We start from the raw sequence: 24,952 nt of genomic DNA, 5'->3' as shown, positions 1-24,952 counted from the left end.
TGACACCAGTGGTGACACCAAGGATGGCTCAGCCAATTGCTCCCCTCCTCTCCAGCCCAAAAATAATAATAACAATACTAGTTAAAAAAAAAAAGTTCTGTCTGGGGAAAAATACAAAAAAAAAATTAAAAAAATATATATTTACATGAAACTCCAGGAACCAGCATATAAACAAATATCGCTTCAAGTAGTCCTCGATTATTTATAATTATTATTATTATTTTTTAATACTGATGATCTCAAAAAGAAAAAAAAAAGGAAAGGTGGTTAGGTCTCGTTAAAAAATAAAAAAACAAAGGGAAAAGGTGTTTTTTGGCAGGTTTTAACACTTTTCCATGCACTTGGTGTTGGCGTGGATGAGGTGGTTAAAGCGTGGAGGGCTCGGCTGCAGTGGAGCCAGCTCGGGATGCTCCATGGGATTTTTAGGCTCTGTTTGCTCCTACCAACAGGCGATGGCGATCGGCACGAGGATTTGGCGGCGGATGTGCCCAGACGTGGGATGCTCCGAGGGGAAGGGCCAGGAACCGGTCAACGCCTCCCATCCCTGTCCATCCCCCAGCCACCTGAAGGTCTCAACCCCCCCAAATCATTAAGGCCACCATTAAAACCGTCCCCTCCCGGCCTTTTTAATTAAGAATTCATCTCCTGGCGTTAACGAGGAAGCCATCAGAGCATTGCCAATGGGGAGGATGCCCCGGCATGGATGCGGCTCCGGGGTGGAGCACCTCAGACCATGAACTCGTTGCTCCCCATGAGGACAAGGGGTTGGGCGGCAGCGCAATCGGCCTCAGGGTTCCTCTTGCGTCCCCCTCCAGGCCCCCCATCCGGGGGCTCTTTGGTTTTTGCGGGGGAAGATTTCACACTCTTCAGTTTCTGTTTGCCCTTCTCTGGGTTGAAGGTCCCGCGTGTGGTGAACTGCGGCCGGTCCTCAGCGTAATGGAGAGGCCCCGTCAGGCCCTCGGGGCTCGCCCGGGTTTCAGGGCTCTCGCCGTGTCCCCCTGCTCGGTAGAAAGGAGATTTGGAGTACATCTGGAAGCGCTTCCGGGGCAGGTGGGGCAAGCAGGAGGTGGATGACTGGGAGGAGGAGGAGGAGACGGGGGTGTCGGTTGGCTCCGCTGGGTCCAGCCGCATCCTGGGGTGCCGTCGCAGCCGGCTCGGCCCCTCGGCCTTGGCGGGGCGCAGGGAGGTAAGTGCTACACTTCTCTCTGCCGGGGCAGAAGGACCACAGATGGTCAGCACGCCCACACAGCACCAGTATCCAACCACCCTGCTCCCTGGGGACACATGCCATCGAAGCCAGGACAACGTTCCCAGCATCTCGGTGGGGACAGCATCACCGCAGATGATGCGGCAGTGCTGTAAGAATGCTCACCTCCCCACCAATCCTGGCTGCTCCCACCCATGCCCCCAGGGCCACGTGCTTGAACCCTTAACCCCCCTCACTGCATACATTTAAATTGTTGACTTTTAATACTTGAAAACCCCAAATAATCCTTCCCAAAGCAACAGAAAGACATGGTGGAAGATGTCCCTGCCCATTGCAGGGAGATGGATTTCATGACCTTTGAAGGTCCCTTCCAACTCAAACCATTCCATCACAAACCCAAGAACACCAGCATTTACCCGAGCGATCGGAGATGGCTCCTTCGGAGTCGAAGTTCAAATTTTCAGAGCTGTCAGCTGTGCCAATGGAGGCTTCGGACTCGAGGGTTTCGTCGTCGGAGGCGCGGGGCTCCAGTGTCAGCATCTCGAATGTCAGCTCCTCCCTGCAAAGCCAACCCAGCCCCATTGAACCAACGGGACCAAAAAGGTGGAGAGGAGAAAGGGATGCACATGCACCGAGAGATCATGGAGGGGTGGAGCCCTCCAGTTATCAACCACATGACACCAAGAAACACCCAGAGGCTGGGGACAGGGCTTGAACCCTTGGCCAGACTCACTTTTCCTTTTGCAAGCTCTCTATCTGTTCAGTCAGCACCTTCTCCTCCTGCTGCATGGCCACCTGCTGCTGCTCTGTCACTTCCATCTCCATGGCCTCCTCGCTGCTCAGGGTCTCCTCAGGGACATCTGTCACCGAGGGCAGGCGGCCGGTGACGGGGGACGCGGGGCTGGGGAAGGCGCCGCGTCGCACGCGTCCTTTGCCCTGAAGAGAGACAACGGGGTCACCACCACCAGGCGAGGCGATGCGGCAAACACTCAGGTGCCAAAAACACTCGGGAGCGAAGAAGAAGGCCCCGGACACCGATCCTCAGTGTGCCGCCGCCAGATGCACCCCAGGCCCTCAGGCTGGGAGAACTACCAGAAGGACTCAACACATTGGAGAGGCTGAGGATGGAGGTGGTGAGGATGATGCCGATGGATCAAGTGCAACTTGGTCCAGGTCCTGGAAAGCCCAGCTGGCAGCAGGCTGGGTCCCCACAAAGCCCACAGCCTGCGTGATGGGAAGCTTGATGGTGGCTTTGGGTGGGAGCATCACCAAGGCTTTGATTTCAGGGCACCTGATAAAACCTGTTTTATCCTTGGATCAAGTCTCACATCCTTCCCTTATCTACCCTTGCTATTTCCTGATCATCACAAGGATCTCACTGACCCCTTCAGCAAACAGAACTCCCACCAAATTATGCAGTCCATGCCATGCTATGTCTCATCTACAGGAGATCCAGAAACCAGGACCACCTCCAGTGGCCCACTGTAAGACAATCAATGTTCAGCTGTGCCCACAGCTGAACTCGCTCTGATCTAATGCAGCTCTGAAGAACTGTCTTATTTTTTTAAATACTGAAACTGAAAACAAGAAAGGATGCAAATGGTGGTGGTAGAGATGGAGAGATATATATACAACTGCTTTAATCTTCTGAGGATCAGGTCTACAGAACTGCTCCATGGAGCAGAGGAAAATGGAGGATTCTTGGAGATGAGAGACATGGCAGACATTAAACAACTTTTATCTTAACTGTTATCATGACCTGACTTCTCATCTTCTACTTGCCAGATCCTGACATGACCAGGACTAGGAGATGTCCATCATTTGCTGCCCTCCCCTGACAGCCATTACCAAGGGAGATCCTGCATCTCCTTGGGGTTAAAGAACTTGTTGCAGGCCAGTTCTGCTCCCGCCATTTAACCCCTACAACTGTGGCATCCCTGGGTCTTGCTGATAACTCATGTGCTCAGGATAGATTTTCAGGATAAGGGATCCTCCCTTTTTCCCTTTAAAAGCCACATTTAGTCCATTTTAGCCCTTTCATCTTTTAACTCCACATCTCAGAGATCTTTCTTTGTCTGCAAAGGCTCTCCTGTGCCCCGGTGTTCTTCTGATGACACTTTCCACGTGGGCTCCTGAGCTGAAGCACAGCTCCCTGAATCCTATTAGCCAAAAGCCCCAAGATCCTGAAGATCCCACTGCCTCGTGGACTTAAGCCCCTAAGAAATGCCATGCTCAGGGGAGCAGAGCTCAAATTTTGCTCTTCTCCACCTCCTGACACTCATGGATGTGGAAGAATGGGGGGAACCTGAGGGAGTTTTCATCATGGGCTGAGTCTGATAGGAAAGGAAACAGCCCTATAAGCATTCCCAAAATCCTGCAGGTGCTTTTCTTGCCTGTCACAATCTCACAGAACTCAAACTCAAGCTGCGATGGAGTTGGGGAATACAAGACTTGCTGGACTCCTCCTCATTCAAGCCTGGGTGTTCTGACCTTGTGTTCAGGGTGGTGGTGCTCCTCCTCCACCAAGATGGAGGAGACCTTTGGATGCCTTGTAATCTCCAAGGCATGCAAGCTGAGGGTTTTAGTCACCATCTTCAGAAACAGCAGCGCTGTGAAAGCAACTTGATGCTGAAATGCATCCTGAGCAAGGAGAAATCAAGGTGGGAAGGGAAGGGATGAGTCAAGCAAAGTAAAAAAGAGGGAAGCACAGGATGGAAAAAGAAAATAAAATAGAAAATTAAAGTAAGTAGGAAGGGAAAAGGGGTGGGAAGCGTATTTCTGAGGAGCTGCGTGCAGGGATGGCCGAGTGCCAGCCCCAAACTCCTGTGCCCATGGGACCTGCTGGAGGAACGGCGGCTCCGAGGAGTGCCGGGACCGGACAGGTCACGGACAATGGCCGGTGGGACAGAGCTGGAATGAGCGACGGTGACACACAACGAGGGAGGTGGCAGCTGCCATTGATACATACCGGGATTGAACTGCGGGTTATGCTCATAAATCTAACTGCAATTAGTACGGGCTTCTGGATTAGAGAGGAGATGAAAAGGAAAGCAGAAGGTTAGAGTGCACATGCCGCCGCCCCTCCAAACCCCTTTGCTCAGTTTGAGGTGTTTTTGGTTAACTGAGATGAGTGGGGCAGCTCTGCAGCACCAGCTACTCAATCTTGGGCAGCCCCTGCTTGGATTTCATCCCCAAAAAGCAGAAGCAACGTGACCCTGAGGATCACGGGGGCAGGTCCAAGCAGAGGGGCCCGCTTGGCTCCTCAGCCCAAGCCTGTGCTGACGGTGCTGCACCAGGTCTGTCCCTCTCCCGCAGCCCAACAAGCCAAGCACAGGTGCATCCACAGCCCGCCGGCCCTCTGCAAGCATGGAAGCTCAATGAGATGGGTTTGAGGCTCCCAAAAAGGCAGTGCAGGAGCAGAGAGAGCCTTTGGGGAGCTCATTTTGGGTTCAGATAATGCGACTGAGCACGAAAAACAACGGTCCAGGTCACCCATGGGGTGATGCTGAGCTGCTCACTGAAAGGTCTGAATCAACTCAGGACCAAACAAAATCACATGAAGGTGGAAATGCTGGCCAGGAACATTTGAGCAGGAGTGACAATGTTTCCATGGACTATTCCCACCTCCTCGTGCTTTGGTATGACTCCCCGCAAAGGTGAAGAGCCACCACGGGGCTGAGGGTCCCTGTCCTGGTGGAGATGTTGTGGGAGTTTGCAAGAGGTTTGGGAGGCTGGGATAAGCAGGAGAAGATAAGGTAGGGTGGCTTCAGGGGTAAGGAGGGGACAGGAGAGGACAGAGAGGGCTTTGGCATCTCACCATAGATCTGCGGATCAAGGAGAGGCGGCTCTTGGCTTTGTTCTCTGCGAACTCCAGGCTGCTGATGTCTTTGAGCCGAGCCTTGTACTTGTTCATCTGCTCCATGACAATTAATTCCACGCAACTAAAGGAGAAAAAACCCAAAAGAAGACAAAATGGGAGGAGGAAGCCATTTGATCTGAGCTGTTGTGTCTTGTCTTGGCTTGTCCTTCAACAGGATTTCCTGGTAGCTTCTCCTTTAATTGCAGCACATCCTCTCGTTTTATTACAAGGAAAGGATTATTTGGAAGATCTGCCCTGATGGAAGAGCACAGAGGAGAAAGTCCCAGTTGGAAGACAGAAGATAGTGAGAATTCTCCTAAAAAGAGTGATCATGGGCTAGGGATGGATTGAGGAACAGCCTACAGATATTAAAGATGGCCAAGGATCCCATCAGAGAAATCTATCCCCCTTGGAAGTGGGAGTGGTGGAACTCAAATCTGGAGAAGACAGACTGATTCCAACTCACTTGCACACAGTAACTCTACAGCACCTTGTGCAACTGCGCCGAATATTTAATGTTCTCTGGAGGGTGTTTGGGGAAAAACACAGTCCTTTCCTTGTGATAAAATGAGAGATGTGCTGGAGCTGAAGTGTGAGGGAGAAGCTAAATGAAGTCCTGTTAAAGGACAGGTGTTCCTCCCAGCTGGGTCTCCAAATATGTTCTGGTCTTCAACAATTTTAATACTTACTGGAGGTAAAACCACCCCTTTCAAAAGCCTAGCCCTTCACTGGAGGGTTTTCATTATTGTAATTGACTCCAGTATCTATTTTAACACCCATTTAGTATGAGCCAAACTGAATCTGGCAAGTACTTCACTTTTTCTCTCTAAAACCTTTTCAGTTATGGCAAACACCATAAATAAATCTAAGTATATTAATATTACTATTGCTGCAGACCAAAAAACTCACCTCCTTCAGTAAAAAAAGCCAAAATCAAGTAAGAATCAAGATCTGCTTGCCAAAAAATGAACTACATTAACTATAAAACCATGTCAGCACAAACTCCACCTTTTCCTGCCAGGCAGGAACAGATGCTTATCCACTCTTGGGAATCCTCCATCTCTTAAAAATCCTCATTTAACAACTTCTTGGGGATTGAGAGGATTTCAAATATCTTCATGCAGATGCATAAATTACTATGTGTTTATCCCCTTGTGCCAAAACTGTCAATTTTTGAGCCATTTGACCATCCTAGGGGTTACCAAGATGTGAATGGTGATGTGGTGGTGGAGGTAGCTCACCCAGCCCCAGGCTCTTACGTGGTGGTTTTGCTGATGTCCTGAACACTCTGTAGTGGGTCTGTTGTGTCGGGGCAGCGGAGGATGCAGGGAGCAAACACAATGGCCAAGGCATTGGCTGACATGCGGTTGGTCTCCTCTTGGAGGGCAATCCTGAAGAAGTAAGGATTAAGAGAGAAGTCAGATGTAGAGGCACCGCCACTGCACCTTTTGCACATGGTCATAGCTGAAGAGAGATGATATTTCTATGGTGCAATCTTGCTTTGAGGGAAAAAGACAAACCTCAAGACATCTCAGATATTCCCAAGGCAACGACCAGCCCTTTCCACCCAAAACCATGTCCCTGCAGTGGTGAGAGGCACCATAGAACTGTAGGAACCACAAGTGACCAGAGCACAGCAGAGGTCACTTATCAACACAACATCCCTTGGAGAAACAGCTCCACAGCCAGCTCCTGGGAGACAGGGTGGATGCAAAAGCCTCAGCTGTTCTTGTGGGAAGGATGCCTGATCATCCTGCCTTTGCCTAAAGCTGCCCAGGCCCAGCATACCTGACCAGGTGGAAGATGAGGCGCTCCAGGGTGCTGAGGTGGGTGCGGGAGAGCTGGTCGATGACCGAGTACACCCCACGCACTGTCTCCTTCCTCTCCTGGAAGCCTGTGGAGAAACCACCAGAATTTAGGGGCAGCTTCAACTTCTTCCTCCTATTTAAAATGGTACTTCTTAACACTTAATTTTACTACTTAAGAGATAGAACTTTGGGGCTGAAATTAGCTGAACCATGATGCAAAAGCCACTAAACTGAGACCAAATTGCCTGAGGTTTTGCATAAAAAACCCTTTATAACCAAAAAATCAGACTTTTAAACCAGGTAAATGCAATTTGGCAAAATCAGCCGGTTTGGCCTCAAAGAGTAAATGAAAAGTTTGGTACTCAAAGTGGCCACCATTTCCCTCTACCAAGGGAATGGGATAGGGAGGGGAGCTCCTCACCCATCACCCGCAGGAACTCCTCGTAGAGCTCAAAGGTCATGAGAGGGTTGGGCAGATCTCGGAGCCACTGCTTGAACACGCTGGCAATGACGTGGATGTTATAGTCGTCTAAATTCACATTATCGATGTCTGGGTTTGGCACCAGATGAAGCAAGAAGGAAAAGAACAAGAGACAATGATCACTACGAAGCCCAAGGCTGGACAAGGTGGCCTTTAAAAGTCCTTCCAACCCAAACTGTTCAATTGTAAAGTATTCTAAGATACAATATGTTTACATGCCTTTAATAGCAACAGCACCTGATTTCAGCTCCACCTGGCAAAATTAGAGAGAAATACACTTTCCAGGGCAAATAACTTCAGGTGCGACTAAGATTTCTTTTCTCATGGATTGCTAGGGTGTAAGTAAGGCAGCACTTTCCCTCAATTAGAATGACTTTTTTCGCGGATTGCTCCCAAAAAACCCATGAGTTGGTGACCTGAGTTATGGCTGCTAATGTGAAATCATTTCTTGCACAGCCTGGAGTCAGGAATGCTGAAACATTCCACCTTCCTCCCATCCAACTTTGCTGCTGCGGAGATTTTCCTCCCCGTGTAGGATCCTTTCCGCTCTCCTCTTACCTGTATCGAGGCCTTGCCGCAGCTCCTTGATCTTGTTGGTGGATCCTGATTTCCTGTAGATGCCCTCGGTGTAGAGGCCGTGCATCTCGATGTAGTTGATGAGCTTCTCCACCAGCAGCGGCACCGCCCGCTCCTCGCTGGTCAGCCGGGACAGCTCCACGCCGAACTGCCGCGGTGAGAGCTCCGGGTCGTGCTGCACAGGAAAGGGCAAAAGGGGACTGAAATCCTGCTGCAATCAAGGCTGCTGCAGCTTTGGATCTGACTATTCAGAGTCCTTCAGCAGGTACAGGAGATGTGTGAGTCTGGTGGAGGACGGGATGGGACACGGGTCTTGTGATGCTAACCCAAAGGCAAAAAGTTCGAATTTTCTTTCTTTAACCAGCCCCACTGTAGTTACATTCCCAGCCTGGCAGAGCCAACGCAGCTGTGCATGGTCCTCCTCCACGTCCTGCCCCTCTGGTACCATCTCCACGGATGATTTCACCTCCCAAAGATGCACAAAGCAGAATAGGCAAATCTGAATCTTGGGTGTTTAAATCAACTCGAAGCACTGACAGTTACAAAATACCAGTGAACAAACAAGACGCCAAAAAAAGAACACGAAAAGACCTATCTACACCTGTCAGGAAGGGCCCTTTTGCCAGTTGCAAATGCTCACTGGAGAGTTGATATCTGGTAAATTCAAATGTGAAGAAAGTTCTCCTGTACAGGAGATTTAGGATTTGAAAAGTCAAAAGATCCAATAAAATATTGACACAAATTCTCAGCCCTAGCCAAAGAAAGGTGCGATGCAGCTCTGCCTTCAGCAAAGCAGTGGCTCCCCCCACAGTCACTCCTGCATTTTTCTTTCTCCCTCTCAATGTCATCCTTTCATTGATCCTGCAAACCTTAGGAGCAGATGTGTGGAAGGTCCCTGTGTTGTTTCTTTCTCATGACTGATGGTTTGTAGCTCCCTGTCACTGACAACAACTCTAAAAACACAAATTCACCAAGCACAAAGGTACTGGAGCCTTCCTAGAGAACTTCTAACTGCCCAGTGCAAAGCTACCCATGAAGACACAGTGAACTTGCTTCCTTGGATGCAGCACAAAAACCTCCTTGTGCAGAGAAATCACAACAAAGAAGGCAGCTCCAAGAATGTCTGAAAAAATCAATCAGAGATCTCAATGAACTTCCCAGATTTTAGAGCACAAACTCTTACAGTAGGCATTCCCAGCTCTTGCAAAAACAGTGCCAGAAAGGAAAGACTGCAGCAGAAGTTCTATATATATATATATTCAAAATACAAATGTATTCACATACACACACATCTTCAATGTATATATTCAGATTTTTCCTTGGGAAAAATGGACTCATGCAACTTTCTGCGAGCTGTCTATTATGGAGGTTGTTCTCCCCTGAGAAACTTGCCAGGGAGCTGATAAAACTTTCCACTCATTATCATGACTCTGTTTCCTTCTTTTGGTCACAAAATAAGCTATTTAAAACATCCCACCAAATCTTGATGATTCATTGTTAGCTGGGATGACCTGCTGCACTCATTCCTTGTTCCCCATACCCTGAAATCCAGTAAACAATATTCAATTTCCCTCTAAAGAGGGCAGGGAACATCCTCCACCTGCCCTTCCTTGCTCAGCTGTGGCAAGCAAGGACTGTAGAGAAAAAGCCTGTATTTTCAAGTTATAATAACCCCACATTTCCAAATCCTTAAAAGCTACAAAGCTGAGGAAATTCCTATTATTCTGTGTGGTTAAAAGGCAGGGAAAGACACTGCAACATCTGCTGCATGACTGGGCAGATCTACAGTGACTCATCACCACCGCATAATTCCCAAAATATCTACAAAACTCTGGCTGGAGAGACCTCTGGAGACCTCTGGTCTAAGCTCCTGCTGAAAGGGGAATTACTTCCAGCATTCTATCAGGCTTTGCACCTCCAACAATTTTTCTACTTGGGATCATTGTCTCAAGGTATCTAATGAAAGTAAAGCAATGAGAGACATTTACCTTTTTGGAGCACTTGGTTGTAGTTTTAAGACAGCACTTCTTGTGACAAGCATATTTACATACTGCAATGAAGAAAAGGAGTGCTTAATTATCCCAAAACTCACACTGCTGGAGAAACAGGAATTCATATTGAATTGAGCAGCACTTCTCAGAACCACCAAGTCAAAAGCATGTTGCATTTGCAGTTTCCAGGGGCCAAGTCTGTATTAGATGCACTCACACAAAAATAATGAAGCCTTTAAAATGAATGGTGCCATATTTACATCCATGAAACATTAAACCCTTCCTCCATCCTCCTGACAGATTAACTCAGAGTATAACCCAAGAGAGCTATCAGACACAGATACCCTCAGAGACTGGAAATTGGAACCTCCTTTGCAGTCTTCCTGCACTGGGCCTGAAATGCTCCAGGGCTGATGCTACCAACCTAATCACAGAAATGGAGGAGGGATGATGGAAAAGGTTGATCCATCTCTTGGGTTTATCCAAAAAGAGATGTACCAGGCTTTTCCATCATCCTTCCTCCATTTTCCTATCTCCCCAAAAAGTCACAGGCCTGGAGGTCAAACAGGCGAAGCCAGTGAGTTTGCCAAGGTCAGGACCCCCACAGGCATCCTAGGACACATTTCCACATCTGACTTTACTGTCCTTCCTACCATGACAATTAAATGTGTCTGACCTTATGAGATGGCCTCATAACCTGATGGGAATAAGACATGTAACACAAAGTTGATTAACTGCCAGGAACGACTGCTGAGGTGGACTTACAGGTTGACTTCAGAAAACTTAAGACCTGTGTGTAAAGTTCTTCAGGTGTTACAAAAATCAAAATTATTTGAGCATGGGGTTGCAGGAAACAGCAGTAAACACATTTCAAAATCCCCAAACTCATCCCTGTCATAGAAGCACAAGAAAAGGATCAAAGAAAGGGTACTTACATTTACAAACAGAAGCCCTGTCCATGATCCAGATCAAGGAGGAACAATATTCACAGTATGTGGGGATGCTGTATTGGGTTGCCTTGAAAATGTGACCATTGTGCTCTTCCACCTGGAGGATAAAAGGTTGGGTGGTGAGAAAAGGGAGCTAGTGCTCAGACTGCTGCAAAATGGAGAGATGAACACAGACAGCTCTTCAACTTTAGATCCTGCTTTTATTTGGTATTTTTATTTCTTTTTCAGCCCAGAGAACCCAAACCAACATCCATCTTGTAGGGGAACTGAACCATCATGGAAGCAGGTTGGAAACTCTTTGACTGAGCTTGGCAGGTCAACTTCTTTATGTTAAGAAGGTTTTCTATCCATCTGTGGCCCTTTCTTTTGGCTCTGCACCTGCACCCTTACTAGTACCATCATGTCCCTTAGGAAAACAGGAGATGCAATGTCCTCCATATCTGATCCCGGAGATGTAAAAGACATACTGTAAACTTATGCAGAAAGTTGGAGCAAGACTTTGTTTTCCTCTCAGCCCTTTTCTAACAATCCTCAGCATTACATTTATGTCTTGGTTGATGAGGGATGTGTTTTGAGAGCCAACCCAAGTGATTCTTGATCAAGCAAAGCAAATCCACCTCGAATGTCTTTCTAACATGTCCTTTCAGATCTGGTGTTCAGATCTCAGCCCAGGATGTGTCACAAGCTGATCTCTTGGCATTCTGTCCCCAAGGACATTGATTTTTTAATGTGCAGGCTTAACTCACCACATCCGCTTCCTTTTTCCTTCTCTTCTTTCGTTCCGTTTTTGGCATCTGGTGAGGGAAAGAGATTTAACTCAATTTTTGGGCAATTTTGCCAGGTAAGGAGTACAGAGGGCTCATAGATGACACTGTCCAGTGCCTTCCAGCCCCATCCTCCAGTGCACATGCAGCCTCAGAAGAGTCATCCAGAAAACTGTCGTATGGATCACTCCAGTTTTGGAATTTCCCTGGACAACTTTTCCTATTTTCATCTTGGAGCTGGGAGTAGCTCTGCTGCTCCAGCTCTGACCCCACCAGCAGTGACCCAAGGAAAACATGATGCTCGGCCTGCTCTGAAGAAAACCTGCCTGGAGAGGAGGCTGGAGAGGACTTGGAGCAGAAGAGGCAGGAGATGGGATATTTGTACAATAGACACCATTTCTACAATAGACACCATCTCCCAAGCCCAGCCTCAGATCCTGTGGTCGGCCTTGCAGACAATATCGAGCAGGAAGTGAGATCAGGTCTGTGACACAGGCCAGGCTCTTTCTGCTCTAAGAATGGTACCTAGACCTGAGCCACTGGCCATGTCTCCTTCTCCTGCAACCCAACCCATGGTGATGTGTCTGCTCACTTGGGAAGTGGTCAGGAGACCTAAGAGGGTCTTTCAGCATCCCTCAACGTTTGAACAAATCTCCCAGAACTAAAGAAGCACCAGGAGCTGCCTTTCCAGCCATGCACGTTTGGTTGCAGCTTTGCCCTGGAGATAACACCTAGTCCTTGGCAGCCCAGTGTGATCTGGGGCTGGCTGAGCCCAGTGACACACAACCAGTGAGTCACACCTTGCCTTGTCCAGCTCAGCTTAAAGCAGAGAAGACAACAGAAGGTCCCAGGTGTCTACAGAGGCACAACCCCATGGAAATATTGTTCCCAAACCCTCAAGTAGTTTAAGAAAAGTGCTGAGTACCTTCCCTGCGGTGTAGTCCAGGGGTTTGTACTCTATCATATATTCATCCAGGAAGACTTTGAAGGTATTGACCCAGACTTTAACTGGAGACTCACTCCAGTCCCTCTGCTCAAGCCTCATGGTCTTCTCCAGAATCTGCTCGAATAAGGCGTAGAGGTCCTTGTAGCGGATGCTCTTCCCATCGTCCATCTTTTAAGGAAACAGAAGCAAAAAGAAAAGTGATTTTTATGCAGCCCAGATTTTTCTAGACACTTTTTCTTCTCCAGACAATTATTTCAGTCTCACCAGCTTTCAGCTGCTTGGAGAAACTCCAAGTATGATAAAGAGAAGGAAGAAAGGATCAGACATCTCCACCACCAGAAAAAGTAACACAAAGGTTTCCAGGCACTTTGGGTGATAAATTGGAGTTTATTGATTTTCTGTCATCTCTCCTTTGGCTGGGAGCAAAGCTGTAATGAGGATCAGGAACCTACACCCAATGTATCCCAAGAGATGGCTCATGAGGAAGAGTTAGTCCAAATTTAGATCATCATCCTTTGGGATGAGCAAACCAGGGCATAGCAACACCTGTACCACCAGGAGCATCTAGAATATCCCCTTTCTCCAGGAGATGGAAGTCCTACTCATCATCTGGTCACTTACTGCCAATGCTGAGGAGTAAAAACTGAAGATGTTTTGTCGGAATTCCTTCAGTGCTTTCTTGAACACAACATCCACCAGCGTGTCCTTCTTGCTGTCCTCATTGTCCAGTTCATTCATCTGAGAAAACAAGGAGGTTTTTACACCCATGACTCTTTTGCTGCAGCAGAGCTGGTGTGAGATGAAGCAGCACTAAGAAGCAGCTGCTCCACCATGATCAGCAGGTGATTTCCCCTGCATGAGAACCAGAAACTTCTCTAGCCCTGCCCTGGCACCCTTAGATGAAATTATTAGCATTACTACAGCTACCCACAGGATCATTTTACTTTATTGCCTTTGTCTGCTCCTGGATCTCTGTGCTGATTTATGCAGCAGTAAGGCAGGAGTCACCTTTTTCAGGAGGAACTCATCCATGCTCTTGAGGTCGCTGGTGCTGGTTATGATCTGCAGGGAGTCGTTCTGCCACTGCACGGGCTCCAGAGCCACGTTGCTGATCTTGACGCTGCGCTTGCGCTTCACCTTGGGAGAGGGCTCCTTGTTCTCCTTGAATTCCCGCCGGTAGATGCCCGACAGCTCAGGACTCCGTGGGGGCGTCAGGTGATGAGGACCCAGGTCTGCTGGTGATAAATGAAAAGATGGAAAGAGATTGAGGAGCAGATGAAAAATAATTGTGACACTAAAACAGGGATATGGGCATTGGAAGAAACCTGTGGAGGAGAAAAGCACAGTGTAGAACTCACAGGAAAATTAAACGTTGTTTCTGCTTTGGTTATTTCCTTCCTCAAGAGAGGAAACATCTGTCCATGTCCAGATGGTGGCTGGAAGGATTAGCGACGTGGAATTCCTTGAGATCCATTACAGATCCCACCCTCTAACCTACTTGCCATTGCTCTGGCTTGACACCATTCATGAATTAAGAAACATAGACCAGCATGGAAATATCCCAATTTCCAATTCAGTTTCTTTCTCCTTACAACTAGTCCCATGTCCCCCCACCACGTACCTTCACCAAGCTGCAATCCAGGAATGGCCTCCCTGCCAGGGGCTTCCTGCTCTGCATACAGCTCCAGCAGCTCGGACTGGGTAGCAAGCTTCTCCCGGTGGGTCTTCTTCTCCCCCTGCTTTCCCTTCACCCAAAACCTCATCTTGGCTCGTTGAGGCCTGGAAGTAAGTCATGGAAAGAACTGCTTTAACTAGGAAAGGTCTTCCTACCCAAAACTCTCAATCTTCTGGACATTCCTGAGGAGATAAATCCACTCAAGTTCTACCAGGCAAACGTGGCTACTCATCCTCAGCAAAGGATGGAAACTTCAGTTTCATGCATGGGATTGGGTGGTTTGGGACAGGATGTTTGGCCCATGTCACCAAAACTTAATTGTGGTGTGAGCCACACACACACACACACACTGATTGGGCTGCCCATGGTCACGTAGAAAAGGTGGGATGGGTAATTCATGCTGCAGGTGGGGCTCCAAAGGAGCCTGGGTGGCTCAACAAGGTGTTGGAGAGCAAGAGGGACACAGGAAGGCCTTGTCTGCCATCTCCAGCCATGATTCCTACCTCCCATCTGGAGTCAGACTCTTCTGTGTGGCTGCCAGCTTCCCAATCTCCCCTTGGGACATGGTTTTGTGCAGTTTGGCCTGGCCTTCCCCAGAGGTGAATCGCTGCACGGTCTGTAACGATTCCAAGCATGAAGCATTTAAAAATAAGACAGCTCTTGGGATATCAGATGGGTGTTTTTTCCCCTAACAAATATCAGCTATTTCATCTCCTACATCTTTATTTCTATTTGCCTACAGGTGAAAACCTACAGTCTTGGTGAGTCTAGAAAAATATTTAAATTACTCCTAATAAAGAGAGGCATTTCCCTTGCTCCAGCTCTCCAACCAGGTCCAACCTTCTTCCTCCTTGAGCAATCAGTGATGAAAATTAGTTTGCACCAAGCCACGGGTCCTTATTGATCAGCCTGCACAGCTCTTCCACCACCTTCATCCAGACATTCCAGGTCTCCATTCAGAGTGTCCCATTAGCCACAATGACGTGATTCCCCAGGGGAACCTTCAACCACCTGGATCTGTCCCAGCAGAAGTTCCTCCTCCAACTCTTACTGAGCACTTTATACAAAAAGAGACCAAAGTCTTTGTGCCAAGGACACACCAAAAGGAATCCTTTAACGAAGAAATTTTGCAGCTTTAGTAGAAAATATCTCCACCTTTGCCACCATTTAAAATGCCCTCAGATAATTATTAAGGGTGGGATGAAATCACAGTAACTCAACCTAACAGGATCCCATGAAGTAGCCCAGGAATAGACTTGCCATATTTAAAAAACATATCAATTTTTGTTATATTTTCCAATTGCAGTTGTGATTTGGGAACTGGACTCCTGAAGGAGAAACTTTCAGCATAAGAAAAGTGGAGAATCAGGTTGTATGAAAGGATTTGGGAGACGATGATCAATTATCTCCTGTAGCTTTCCTATCACCTCTCAACTGAATGCTCTATGTTTTAAAGCAATTATTTTACTTCTGTTAAAAATATTTAAATAAAATTTTATAAAAAGTAGGCTGTAGGGAGGGTCACATTTGCTGTATTTCCTGTTTTTCCATGTTCTATTCCCCCTCACCCAGACTAACATCTCTTCCAGCCAGGAGATGGCAGCATGCAAGGCAAAATTACCACTGGGAAAGTCAGGAACTGCCTAAACCATGAAAGAGATTTTGTTCCTGTCGTTCTTACATTTAGGTGATGATCACATAGCAATTGTGGATGGGTACTAGGATAAAAGCAATTCAAAACCTATAAAAGTGATCTCCATCCAGCCCAAACCTACTACTTGTTTTAAAAATCATCTGTTAAATATTTGCCCCCACAGTATGGTTTTGTTCTTGAGTAATTTCAACCTTTTGAGTTTCCAGCTTTAGTAAATAAAGACTAAAGGGCAGGTTTTGGCACAAAATCCTTCTGTTTGAGGTTATCTGCCAGGAAACTCTCAATGGAAAGGATGGGAAACATTCTCAGATGTCAGGATGAGCATCTGCACCAGAAAATCCCCCCCTAAGGAACACCACAAAGCATCATGAGGGCAATGGCAATAACCGGGGGTCTGAAGTTGTCTCCTGGTTGAGGAAGGGATCAAGTATTTTTCCTCTGACAGCGTAACATGTGTTTCACCCACCCATAAGGTAACTATGGCCAAAGGACTCATCCCAGCAAGCAGCAGTGCTGTGTGCTGCATGGAAAAACTTCCTGAAGCTCCCTCTGAAAGGAATTAGGACAACAGATCTTCTTTCATTGCCGGCTCTTCAGCTGTACTTGGGATCAGCTGGTGGCAGATACTTGGACTCATGTTTGTCAATTCATGGCTTTAGTGTGGAGGGTGGAGCAAAATGACCGGTTCATTATCCGGGTCCCATTCTCTAAGGATGCTTCCAGAGGGTATTTCTGATGTGATTCCTCAAGCCAAGGCTTTCCAATTATGCAGCTGCTGCAGGAAAGCTGAAGAGCTTAGGTGCCAAGCAAAAGTGGTGCTAACATGTACTGGCAGAACAGCCAGGAGCTGTTTCTCCCACTTGTGCCTCACTGCAAGGTAGATTAATCCTTGGCTATTCACCAGCCAAAAATCTTGAATCTTGGTCTTGCCAGGAAGCCCTTAATCCTTAAAGAACCTTGGAGTCAACTGTCCCTGCAGCCACCTCATGCACACGGTGCCCCATGGGCTTCAGCTCCAGCTGCAGATGCTCTGGGTGTTTGATGCTCTGGGATACCCAGAACGTGGGTCAGGAGCATTGGATTCCAGTGGGCCTCTACTCACCAGCTGGGGTACACAATCAGTGACTTGATGGCCAAGAAACAAATGGGCAAAACAGGCAGTGCAGCTGGTGACCCATCATATGCTCGGCTCCATGGGGCTGCACGCGATCTCTCGTTCATCCGGCCAGCAGCCTCGGCTGCTGAGCAGGACATGGGAAGAGGCTGTTTTGGGAAGTTGTAGCTGGAGGCAGGAGCTGTCTGAAGGAGCTATTCACTGGCACAGGAACCAGCCTGCACATGGTGGCTGCCAGGCTCGCCTTCATGTGACTGTCACAAGACACAAACAATGTGTCTGCACAGACATCAACCTCTGTACCGTTGTGTCTGTACCCAAAACACCCCATGAGGCACCATCCAGCTTTATCACGGGCTGCTCTGTTATCTGTAACACTCAACTGGGCTCTGTTAAATATGAATAAACAGTCCCTAAATTTTGCTACTTGTGATGATCCTGACCCAAAAAAGCCCCAAGCCAAAGGGCTGGTCCCAAACCTGCAATACAAAATACAGATGGAAACACTGGACACATTGTCAGGACACACATGGAGGGTAGCATAGAGCACACAGCGCCAGGGATAGTGTTGGCCTAGAAAGCAGAACTTACCACACCAGGGGTGAAAGTCCTGACCACCAGTTAGAACCAGTGCTGGAGAGCAGAGGAGAGGAGGGACACAGCAGAGACAGGAGAGAGGTGGCACCTACTGCTACTCGCATGCGGTGAGAGCTGTTAAACCAGGTGAGCAGAGTCCCAAGGAGCACTTCCAAGGAGTACAGTGACCCAGGATGCTCCCAAAGATGGAGCTTGTCAAGCACCAGCACAGCACTTTTCACACCCCAGAGAGAATGATTCCTACAGCTACAATTCCCTTGGTACGTGGGCAGCCTCCAGGAGCACAGCAAGGCACTCCAGGTATGGCATGGGGGGGCATGGTTTGGTGGTGAACAGGGTGGTGCTGGGTTTGTGGTTGGACTCAACAATCTCAGAGATCTCTTCCAACCTAAATGTTCCTATGATTCTATGTAAAAAAGTACATTTTCTTGCATAAAATTCTCCCTTTCCCAATCCACAAGCAGGGATTGCATAACGGTGCAGCCAGGTTATCTCAGCCCATAGAGATGGATCTTTCAATCAGGTTTTGAGTATTCCTGCCTCAAACCCCCAGCAAATTTATCAAGAGCAGGTTTAAAAAATGTGTGGAATTTGTAAACTCTGCCCTCTTCCAGTGAGGAAATTATCCTGGGAAAAATGATCCTTTACAATAAGAGCTACTAAAAGAAAAGTCATGAAAAGCCCACCTTGGCCACCTGCCTTTCTTGGAAAAGCAGCTTTTAGGATAGCAAGGGATGTTTGTCAGACACACATCAATACACTGTGGCACAAAATAAATCTCTGGCTTTGGGTTTCATGCTCTTCTTTGGTTTTATATTCAGCTCCACATCCTGTACTGCAGCTGGAGGAGAGGAACATGGCAGCCCTACCCAGCACTCCACCCAAAGTCTCACAGCAGGACATGATTCCTGGTGTTTATGCACACTCCTATGGGGACATCTCCACCAACTCAGGAAAAAATACGAGCGGGTTGGAATCTGTTGGCCTCTTCCACTCCTGAAACCTCTTGGTTTGTGATTTTCCAAAAGCAGCTTATGTGGGTGGGAGATTAAGCCTGAGATGCAAAAGCTGCACTGCGCTGGCTCATGTTGGACCTGCTAAGGGATACTTGTCACTGTGCTTGGAAAAAACACTTTGGTTGGTTGTCTTTGTTTCAAACCCACTATTTCACTCTCACTATGTTTTCATTGCCCAATTTCCATGGTTTTGCTTTTTCTGACCTGCTGTCTACCAGCATCACTCTGATAATTGACCAAGTAATCATTGGAATTGTGGCTAAGCATAAAAAAATCAAAAGTAAAAGAAGCCTCAGGATTTACATAATTTGGTTGTTGCTTTTTGAACAATATTTACTTTCTTTTTTTACAGCTGTATATAGGCCATTTTTAGATAAAAAGGTTCCAAGGGCAGGATGAGGTTAAAGCCCCCAAAAGAGGTAATTGTGCAATACAAGTTGTAATGCTCCAGGAAAACTATAGGAAGTGTGGTAGATAGCTAACCAACCAAGGAGCAAGAAATGGAGCTTGGATGGAGCACTGAGCACCCTGGTCTAGTGGAAGGTGTCCCTGCCCATGGCAGGGGGTTGGAATTGAGATTTAGTCTCTATCAATCCAAACTATTCTGTGATTCTGTGATTCCATGATTTTGCCTCTGTTTCTGCTGTGTTTGCCAAATGTACCCATCTACAGCATCCTTGGGAGTGGGAAAAGAAGCAGTGGAGGGATCAGTGCAGCTAAGGTTAGCAAAGAAAGGCTCCCGCAGCTCCGCTTTCACTTCCCCACCACACTGGACACAATTACCATTTCGGAGTCACTGTAACAGGCCTGCCCCAGGCGGGCTGCGGGCACCACCTCTGCGTGAGGAGGGTGCTCAGAGGAGAGAAGGAACTCAAAACTGCCATCGTAATCCTCTTCCTCCGTATCCCCCTCCCCATCAGCAAAAGTACCTCTAGTCAAGAAATCGGAGCGCGTCCGCGCCATGCGGGCTTTCTTTTTATGGCTCGGTCTGGGCACCTGCTTGACCAAAGGATAAAACAAAACAAAACAAAACGAAAAGAAGGGTTTTAAAGTAAAAAGGAGATTCTACTCGTGTAGCCTTAAGACATCTCTGAGTGCCACTGCACCCCATGGAGGGGATGCAGTACTATGTCTAGTGAAAACAGCAAAGGACCAGGAAGAACAAAAACTAAGACAGGACAGTGAAAATGGACAATAATGGGTGTCACTCAAACAGAGACGTTAAACCAAACCAAGACAAGACGGCGTTGGACAGTGTTTGCCATTAGGATCACGGCATCCTTTTATCCAGAGTTGCTACAAATTATTCCTACAGGGCTTTTTATTTTAAGAGAAGGTGTGGAGGTTACTGTGCTGTCATACCCCCCATCCCATGTCTAGCAGCTCTCGTGCTTCAGAGTTCACTTCTTTGAAGCTTTTGAGGGAAAACTGGCCAACTAAGTTATTCTTCCCCCTTTTCAATGGACAGAGAAAACAAACAAGTCATGACTCACCTCGCCTCTGCCAGACCCCGGCATCTTAAATGGCTTCCGTGCTATTTCCCCCTTGGAAAGGCACTGATGATTTGCCTCTCTGCTGAAACACAACAGAACAGAGATCTTTCATCCTCTCCCAAAAGCCTTCCCACCACACTAGCCCAGATCCTGGGAGTCCAAGCAGTCAAGACTAAATTTTAAGTCTCAGGTCATGGGTTTCAGAATTGCTTGGAATTCTTCAGGACTGGACTTAATACCACAAGACAATAGGAGAAAACCTTCTGCCTGTCAACTTTATACAGCAAGGTGGTTATGGATTGTATCTTTGTTCTTTGGGGTTCTCAAATGTGACTGTTCTGTTGCAGAGCAAAAATTAAAATACAGCAATTCTTAATGTCTTTTTCTTCCTGTTGCTTGTTCATATTGTGCATGAACCAGGAAAAGAAATTTTCAACAGAAATCTTCTCCCATCACAATGGCACAGAGACCACAAGACTACTACACTTGGAGGTACCTTGAGTTACCAAGTCATTCACTGGGAGCTTTTGCCTTGGAAAGGGTGCAGCAGGATTTAGGAGGGGGGTGATTTATATCCTTTTTAAGTTACATGGCCAAAACCACCCCAAAATTAGGCAAGGCACCTTTAAGCAACACAACAGAGTGGGAGCAAACATTGTCCAAAGATCTTGCTGCCATCTCCAAACCCTGGAGCAGCCCAAGGATAAGCAACATGATGGAGCTGAGGAACTGCTAAGTCTATTACAGGAGTAATTAATTACATATGTGAATGATACAGACTCCAAAGAGCATTCACTCCCAAACTCTCTCTGGAGAGCTGGTGTTTTTCATCTGCAATAGTCAGTGTCCCCATGGCTTTGCTGGATTAGTTATATGGTAAGCAAGGAAAATCCTGTAATTTTCTGCCTCATCAAGTCATTTCTATTCCAACTACCCAATAATCCTAAGAACTTATTAATCATGTTTCACCTTGAGAAATAAACTCCTATCCCCGTTCATGTAGGGTAAATAATAATAGTATTGAGCCTGTTTATTGACTCTCTTCACCTGCTTATGTCCATAATTATCTCCCTGGATTATATAATGTTGTAAGAGACTGAGAAATCATATTCCAGGTCTTTTTTTTTCCTTTCCCTCTGACCTCCTCATTGCTAGATCAAGAACCCTTTGTTTACTATGAGGTTTGTGCAGACTCCAGAAACCGAGAGTAGCCAAAAAAGACTAGACTAGACTCCAGAAACTCTCTAGGCAAAGAGAGAGCCCATGGAGAAAGCCTATGGAGACATCCTGTGGAGAAAGCCTATGGAGGAAGCATAGGGGAAAGCCCACCATCTCTTTACTCACTGGAGGCCAAAGGGATTGTCTTTTGGTGTGAAGAACATGGAGCTTGCCCTCGTCTCCTCAGTGGCCTGGTTGGGCATCCGAGGTTGCCGGAGGCGCTCTGTCCTTGAGAAATGGCTGCCTGGGTGGTCCTTGGGGTCCAGAGCTGGTTTGGAATGGCAGCGGGGTTCCAGACCTTCTCTTCGCTCCACGAACATGCTGACAGGTCGGTCTTTGGGGGCACTGTGGGCTGGAGAGCTTTCCCTGGTCCCAACAGTGAGACCCTTGATGTCCACTGCTGAGGTTGGAGCCATGCCTGGGGTGGGGCTATGCTCCCCTCTGCTCTGGGGATGCAGGATGAAGACTGACTGAGGCCGGCTGTCTGTTTTTTTGGCTGGTTTGAGGGAAGGGTCCTTCACTCCGCCCTGCTCTGTCCTCTGCAAAGCCTCTGCCCTCCCTTGCTGCTCGAAGGCTTTGCGTTGTTTCTCCAGAATTTCCTTCTGCTGGCGAATCTGCTCCATCATCTCCCTCTCATTTTGCAGCTGAAGCTGCTTTTGCCGTTCCTCCTTCTCCACATTGAGTTTTTCCAGTCTCTTAATGACAGAACCTGGAGAAAGGGCCCGTGCTGCTGTCACTGTCCCACGTTCCTCTCTCTTGGTAGAGGGTTTATCCTTTTCCTCCTCTTCTCCCAAGGCTTTACCCTGATCTGGATCAGAGTCCTTCCTGACCTCAGAGAAAATAACTGTCCTTTCCTCTCTTTCCACTGCTTTATTCCTTAGGTTATTCTCCACCATCTTCACCTTCACATTGTCTTGTGGTGGAATGTAGAAAGTGGGGAGATTGCTAGAAAGGAGTGTTTCTCTTGGGTGAGTCTTTATAACATTCTGGGGGTCACTGACCCCACACTCCTTCCTGGTGAGGTTATCAGGCAGCACCACGTCTGCTGGGGTCTGTCTGCAGCTGGGCAAGTCTTTGTTCACATCCGCTGCACAGAAAGGCTCCTCCTGCAGCTGAGCCTGGGGACTGCTGGGCAGGGAGTCCATGGAAAATGACTGCGTATCATGCTCCTCTAAGACTAAAGAAATAAGTTTGCTACTTGAGGTATCTTCATTGCTTAACAACTCGAAGCTCCCTTGAGAGCCCTCGCTCTCCGGGGTTCCCTGAGGGGAATGCAGTGCCTCGGACACCAGCTCGGTGGGCCAGCGCTGCTCTTCCGAAGGTGACAGCCCACCCGTGGAGCGGACCTTGAGCAGCTCCAAGCTGAATTTCGCCTGCTCCAGTTCCCGCATCCTCCGGCTTTCCCTCTTTGCACGAACCACTTTTTTCTGGTTGAGATCCTCCAGTGACTTGGGCCTCTCTCTCACGATGATCTCCTCCTCGGTGTCCATCCCGCTGTGGCTGCTGGCTCTCTCATGCCTTTTGTACACGGAAGTATCCAGTGGGTCCATGTGATTCACCCGGTTATTCTCCATCAGTGATCTATGTTGTTCCACAGCTCTCACTCGCTCTTCAAATGAGCTGTCCTCCCACTTAGATGGGTCAGAGCCCTTAATTTCCAAACCATCTGCTTCCAGTCCATCCTCTTCTCTCCCTGCCAGGCCATTCTCCAGCTGCATCTCTTTTAACTGGTGCTCTTTCAAAGCTCTAAACCTGGAAGAAAGCAGAAAACCAGGATATTCAGCCCTGCATCCACTCAGGACCCTTCCAGGCACTGCACTAGTGGTGTCTTATCACCACCACCACCATCACCACCACCACCATCTCAAGAACCCTCCTTGCACATCTGGGGCAAGAAAAGGCAAGGCACATTCGGTTTTAAACCTTCTCCTCCTCTGCCATCTCTGCTACCAAAGGGCTGCCCCAACGCACCTGAAAGCTCCCCTCGTGCTGACAGCAGCAGGTCCAGCCTCCATCCCTGGTCTAGCTCCTTCATAAGCTGTCAGAGCCAGAAAAGCTTAACCCATCATACCCCCCTGGCTTCTCCATCTTCGCCATCCTCCTGGACTGCATCTGGAACAACTTAGCAGGGACTTGTGCCCGGCACCAAGAGCTTTCTGCAGCTCCCAAATGCTCCAAGCGATGTTAAGGTGCTCCACACCTTGCAGGCAGCACCTCTGGAGAGTGAATTGTGACCTGCCTCCCGGCCAGCGAGCCAAGGCATGGCTGGAAAGCCTGTGCCCTCCACAGTGGCTGGCTCCGGTATCCCTCGTCCTTGTGAGCCAGTGCAGCAACCAGATTGGTGAGGCAATCTGAGTTAAAAATAGGCTACTTAAACTGGTACTGCTGCCAAGAGGGAAAAAAAAACCCTTGCGAGTATTTACGGCCTTGGCTTTGCACTGCCTACGTGCTCCAACCTGAAATAGGCTCTGCTTATTCCAAGAGCAGGACGTGCAGCTAAATTGTTAGAAAGCGTGGGCAAACAAAGGACCAGGGCAGGTCAGGAGAGGGTCATGGAGGGGACACTGCCCTGTGTCAGTCACTGTAGTGCCCTGATTCACACCAACCACCTTCCTCCCCGCCGTGAGCATCACCAAAACACATGTTCCTCTTTACCCGAGGCCAAGGGCGTTACCTTTGCCGTGCCAAATAGCCCCGGCACGCCGCCTGCAGGCACACGGCCCTGCTCCTGCGGGCTGCGTACGCCTGCCGGCTGCGGTGTCCCCGCCAGGCTGCCTGGATGCTGGTGGCTGCGGCGTGCCGGCGCCTGGCGTGCTCCCGCCAGCAGCTCTGGATGAGATGGGCTGCAAACTGCATCTGCAGGAACCTCCGCCGCTCCACGAAGCCTCGCCAGTGGCTCTGAAGGATGACAGCGGCTTTGTTGAGAACTAGAGGGTCTGGGGATGGTTTGCCTTTTTTTTGGCTTCGGTAGCTTCGCCAAAATCTCTGCAAACACAGCAGGGGATTCCTTGTAACAGGTGTTGTGTGAAGACAGGGCAGCACCTGCCTTCGTGCAACCTCTCCAGCTCCCCACCATTCCCAATTTATTATGGCAGGAGTCAATCCTGATTGCAAGCTCCTTCCTTGGACAGGAGAGCTGATTTTACCCACAGGCTCCGTCTGTAGGATTTGGGGATGGTAATTTGCACTGGAACCCAGCACCAGCACCCACCTGTATGCTGACGGCCGCGTGCCGCAGGCTCAGGAACTGCCTCCTGCAGAGCAGGCTGCGGAACCAGCGCTGCAGCAGTGTGATCCTCTGCAGCACCTCCTGGTGCAGCAGGTCCTGCAGAAGCTGCCGCTCCCGTTCCTTCATGAATACCTGGCCAAAATAACCCAAAAATCACAAGCATGGAAAGCTTCCCAGACCACCGGTCAAATGATTTAATCCTCCTGGTTTCTGCGTCCTGGATGCTCCCAGTAAAGTCGAGGAGCTGATTTTTGTGAAGGCACCTCTGACAGGTTTCAGCAGTTTCACAACAATCTGTGACTGTCTAAGCTCTGAATTAGAGAGCTTCCTCATCAGGGGGAGGCAAAATGAAGACCATTGTATCAAGATAAGTC

At 48.3% G+C, this 24,952-nt stretch overlaps 1 protein-coding gene across 10 annotated transcripts in view; it reads right to left on the bottom strand.

Moving 5' to 3' along the window:
* Nucleotides 1-207: 207 nt before the first annotated feature.
* MYO9A (myosin IXA) overlaps nucleotides 208-24,952 on the bottom strand; it is a 172,894-nt gene continuing 148,149 nt past the window's right edge. For 3 of the 10 annotated variants that reach the window (XM_085588565.1, XM_085588572.1, XM_085588570.1), the window contains 22 exons: nucleotides 24,561-24,710; nucleotides 24,024-24,334; nucleotides 21,476-23,101; nucleotides 20,132-20,213; nucleotides 19,422-19,634; nucleotides 14,761-14,873; nucleotides 14,204-14,361; nucleotides 13,591-13,817; nucleotides 13,204-13,320; nucleotides 12,562-12,750; nucleotides 11,619-11,666; nucleotides 10,858-10,969; nucleotides 9,920-9,981; nucleotides 7,914-8,106; nucleotides 7,296-7,424; nucleotides 6,855-6,960; nucleotides 6,326-6,457; nucleotides 5,025-5,148; nucleotides 4,176-4,229; nucleotides 1,941-2,143; nucleotides 1,624-1,766; nucleotides 594-1,205 (listed from right to left, as the gene is read on the bottom strand). In XM_085588565.1, coding sequence (XP_085444691.1) covers nucleotides 727-1,205; nucleotides 1,624-1,766; nucleotides 1,941-2,143; nucleotides 4,176-4,229; nucleotides 5,025-5,148; nucleotides 6,326-6,457; nucleotides 6,855-6,960; nucleotides 7,296-7,424; nucleotides 7,914-8,106; nucleotides 9,920-9,981; nucleotides 10,858-10,969; nucleotides 11,619-11,666; nucleotides 12,562-12,750; nucleotides 13,204-13,320; nucleotides 13,591-13,817; nucleotides 14,204-14,361; nucleotides 14,761-14,873; nucleotides 19,422-19,634; nucleotides 20,132-20,213; nucleotides 21,476-23,101; nucleotides 24,024-24,334; nucleotides 24,561-24,710 — 4,971 coding nt within the window. In that variant the 3' untranslated portion in view covers nucleotides 594-726. Of the gene's footprint in view, nucleotides 1,206-1,623; nucleotides 1,767-1,940; nucleotides 2,144-4,175; nucleotides 4,230-5,024; nucleotides 5,149-6,325; nucleotides 6,458-6,854; nucleotides 6,961-7,295; nucleotides 7,425-7,913; nucleotides 8,107-9,919; nucleotides 9,982-10,857; nucleotides 10,970-11,618; nucleotides 11,667-12,561; nucleotides 12,751-13,203; nucleotides 13,321-13,590; nucleotides 13,818-14,203; nucleotides 14,362-14,760; nucleotides 14,874-19,421; nucleotides 19,635-20,131; nucleotides 20,214-21,475; nucleotides 23,102-24,023; nucleotides 24,335-24,560; nucleotides 24,711-24,952 lie in introns of all 10 variants that reach the window. The other 7 variants (XM_085588566.1, XM_085588571.1, XM_085588567.1 and 4 more) reach the window with 6 other exon arrangements.

Source organism: Lonchura striata, chromosome 10 (genome assembly GCF_050655825.1).
Source record: "Lonchura striata isolate lonStrDom1 chromosome 10, ASM5065582v1, whole genome shotgun sequence".
NCBI lineage: Eukaryota > Metazoa > Chordata > Aves > Passeriformes > Estrildidae > Lonchura > Lonchura striata.
The sequence above is the reverse complement of the archived record's forward strand: the minus strand, read 5'-3'. Positions and strand labels throughout refer to the sequence as shown.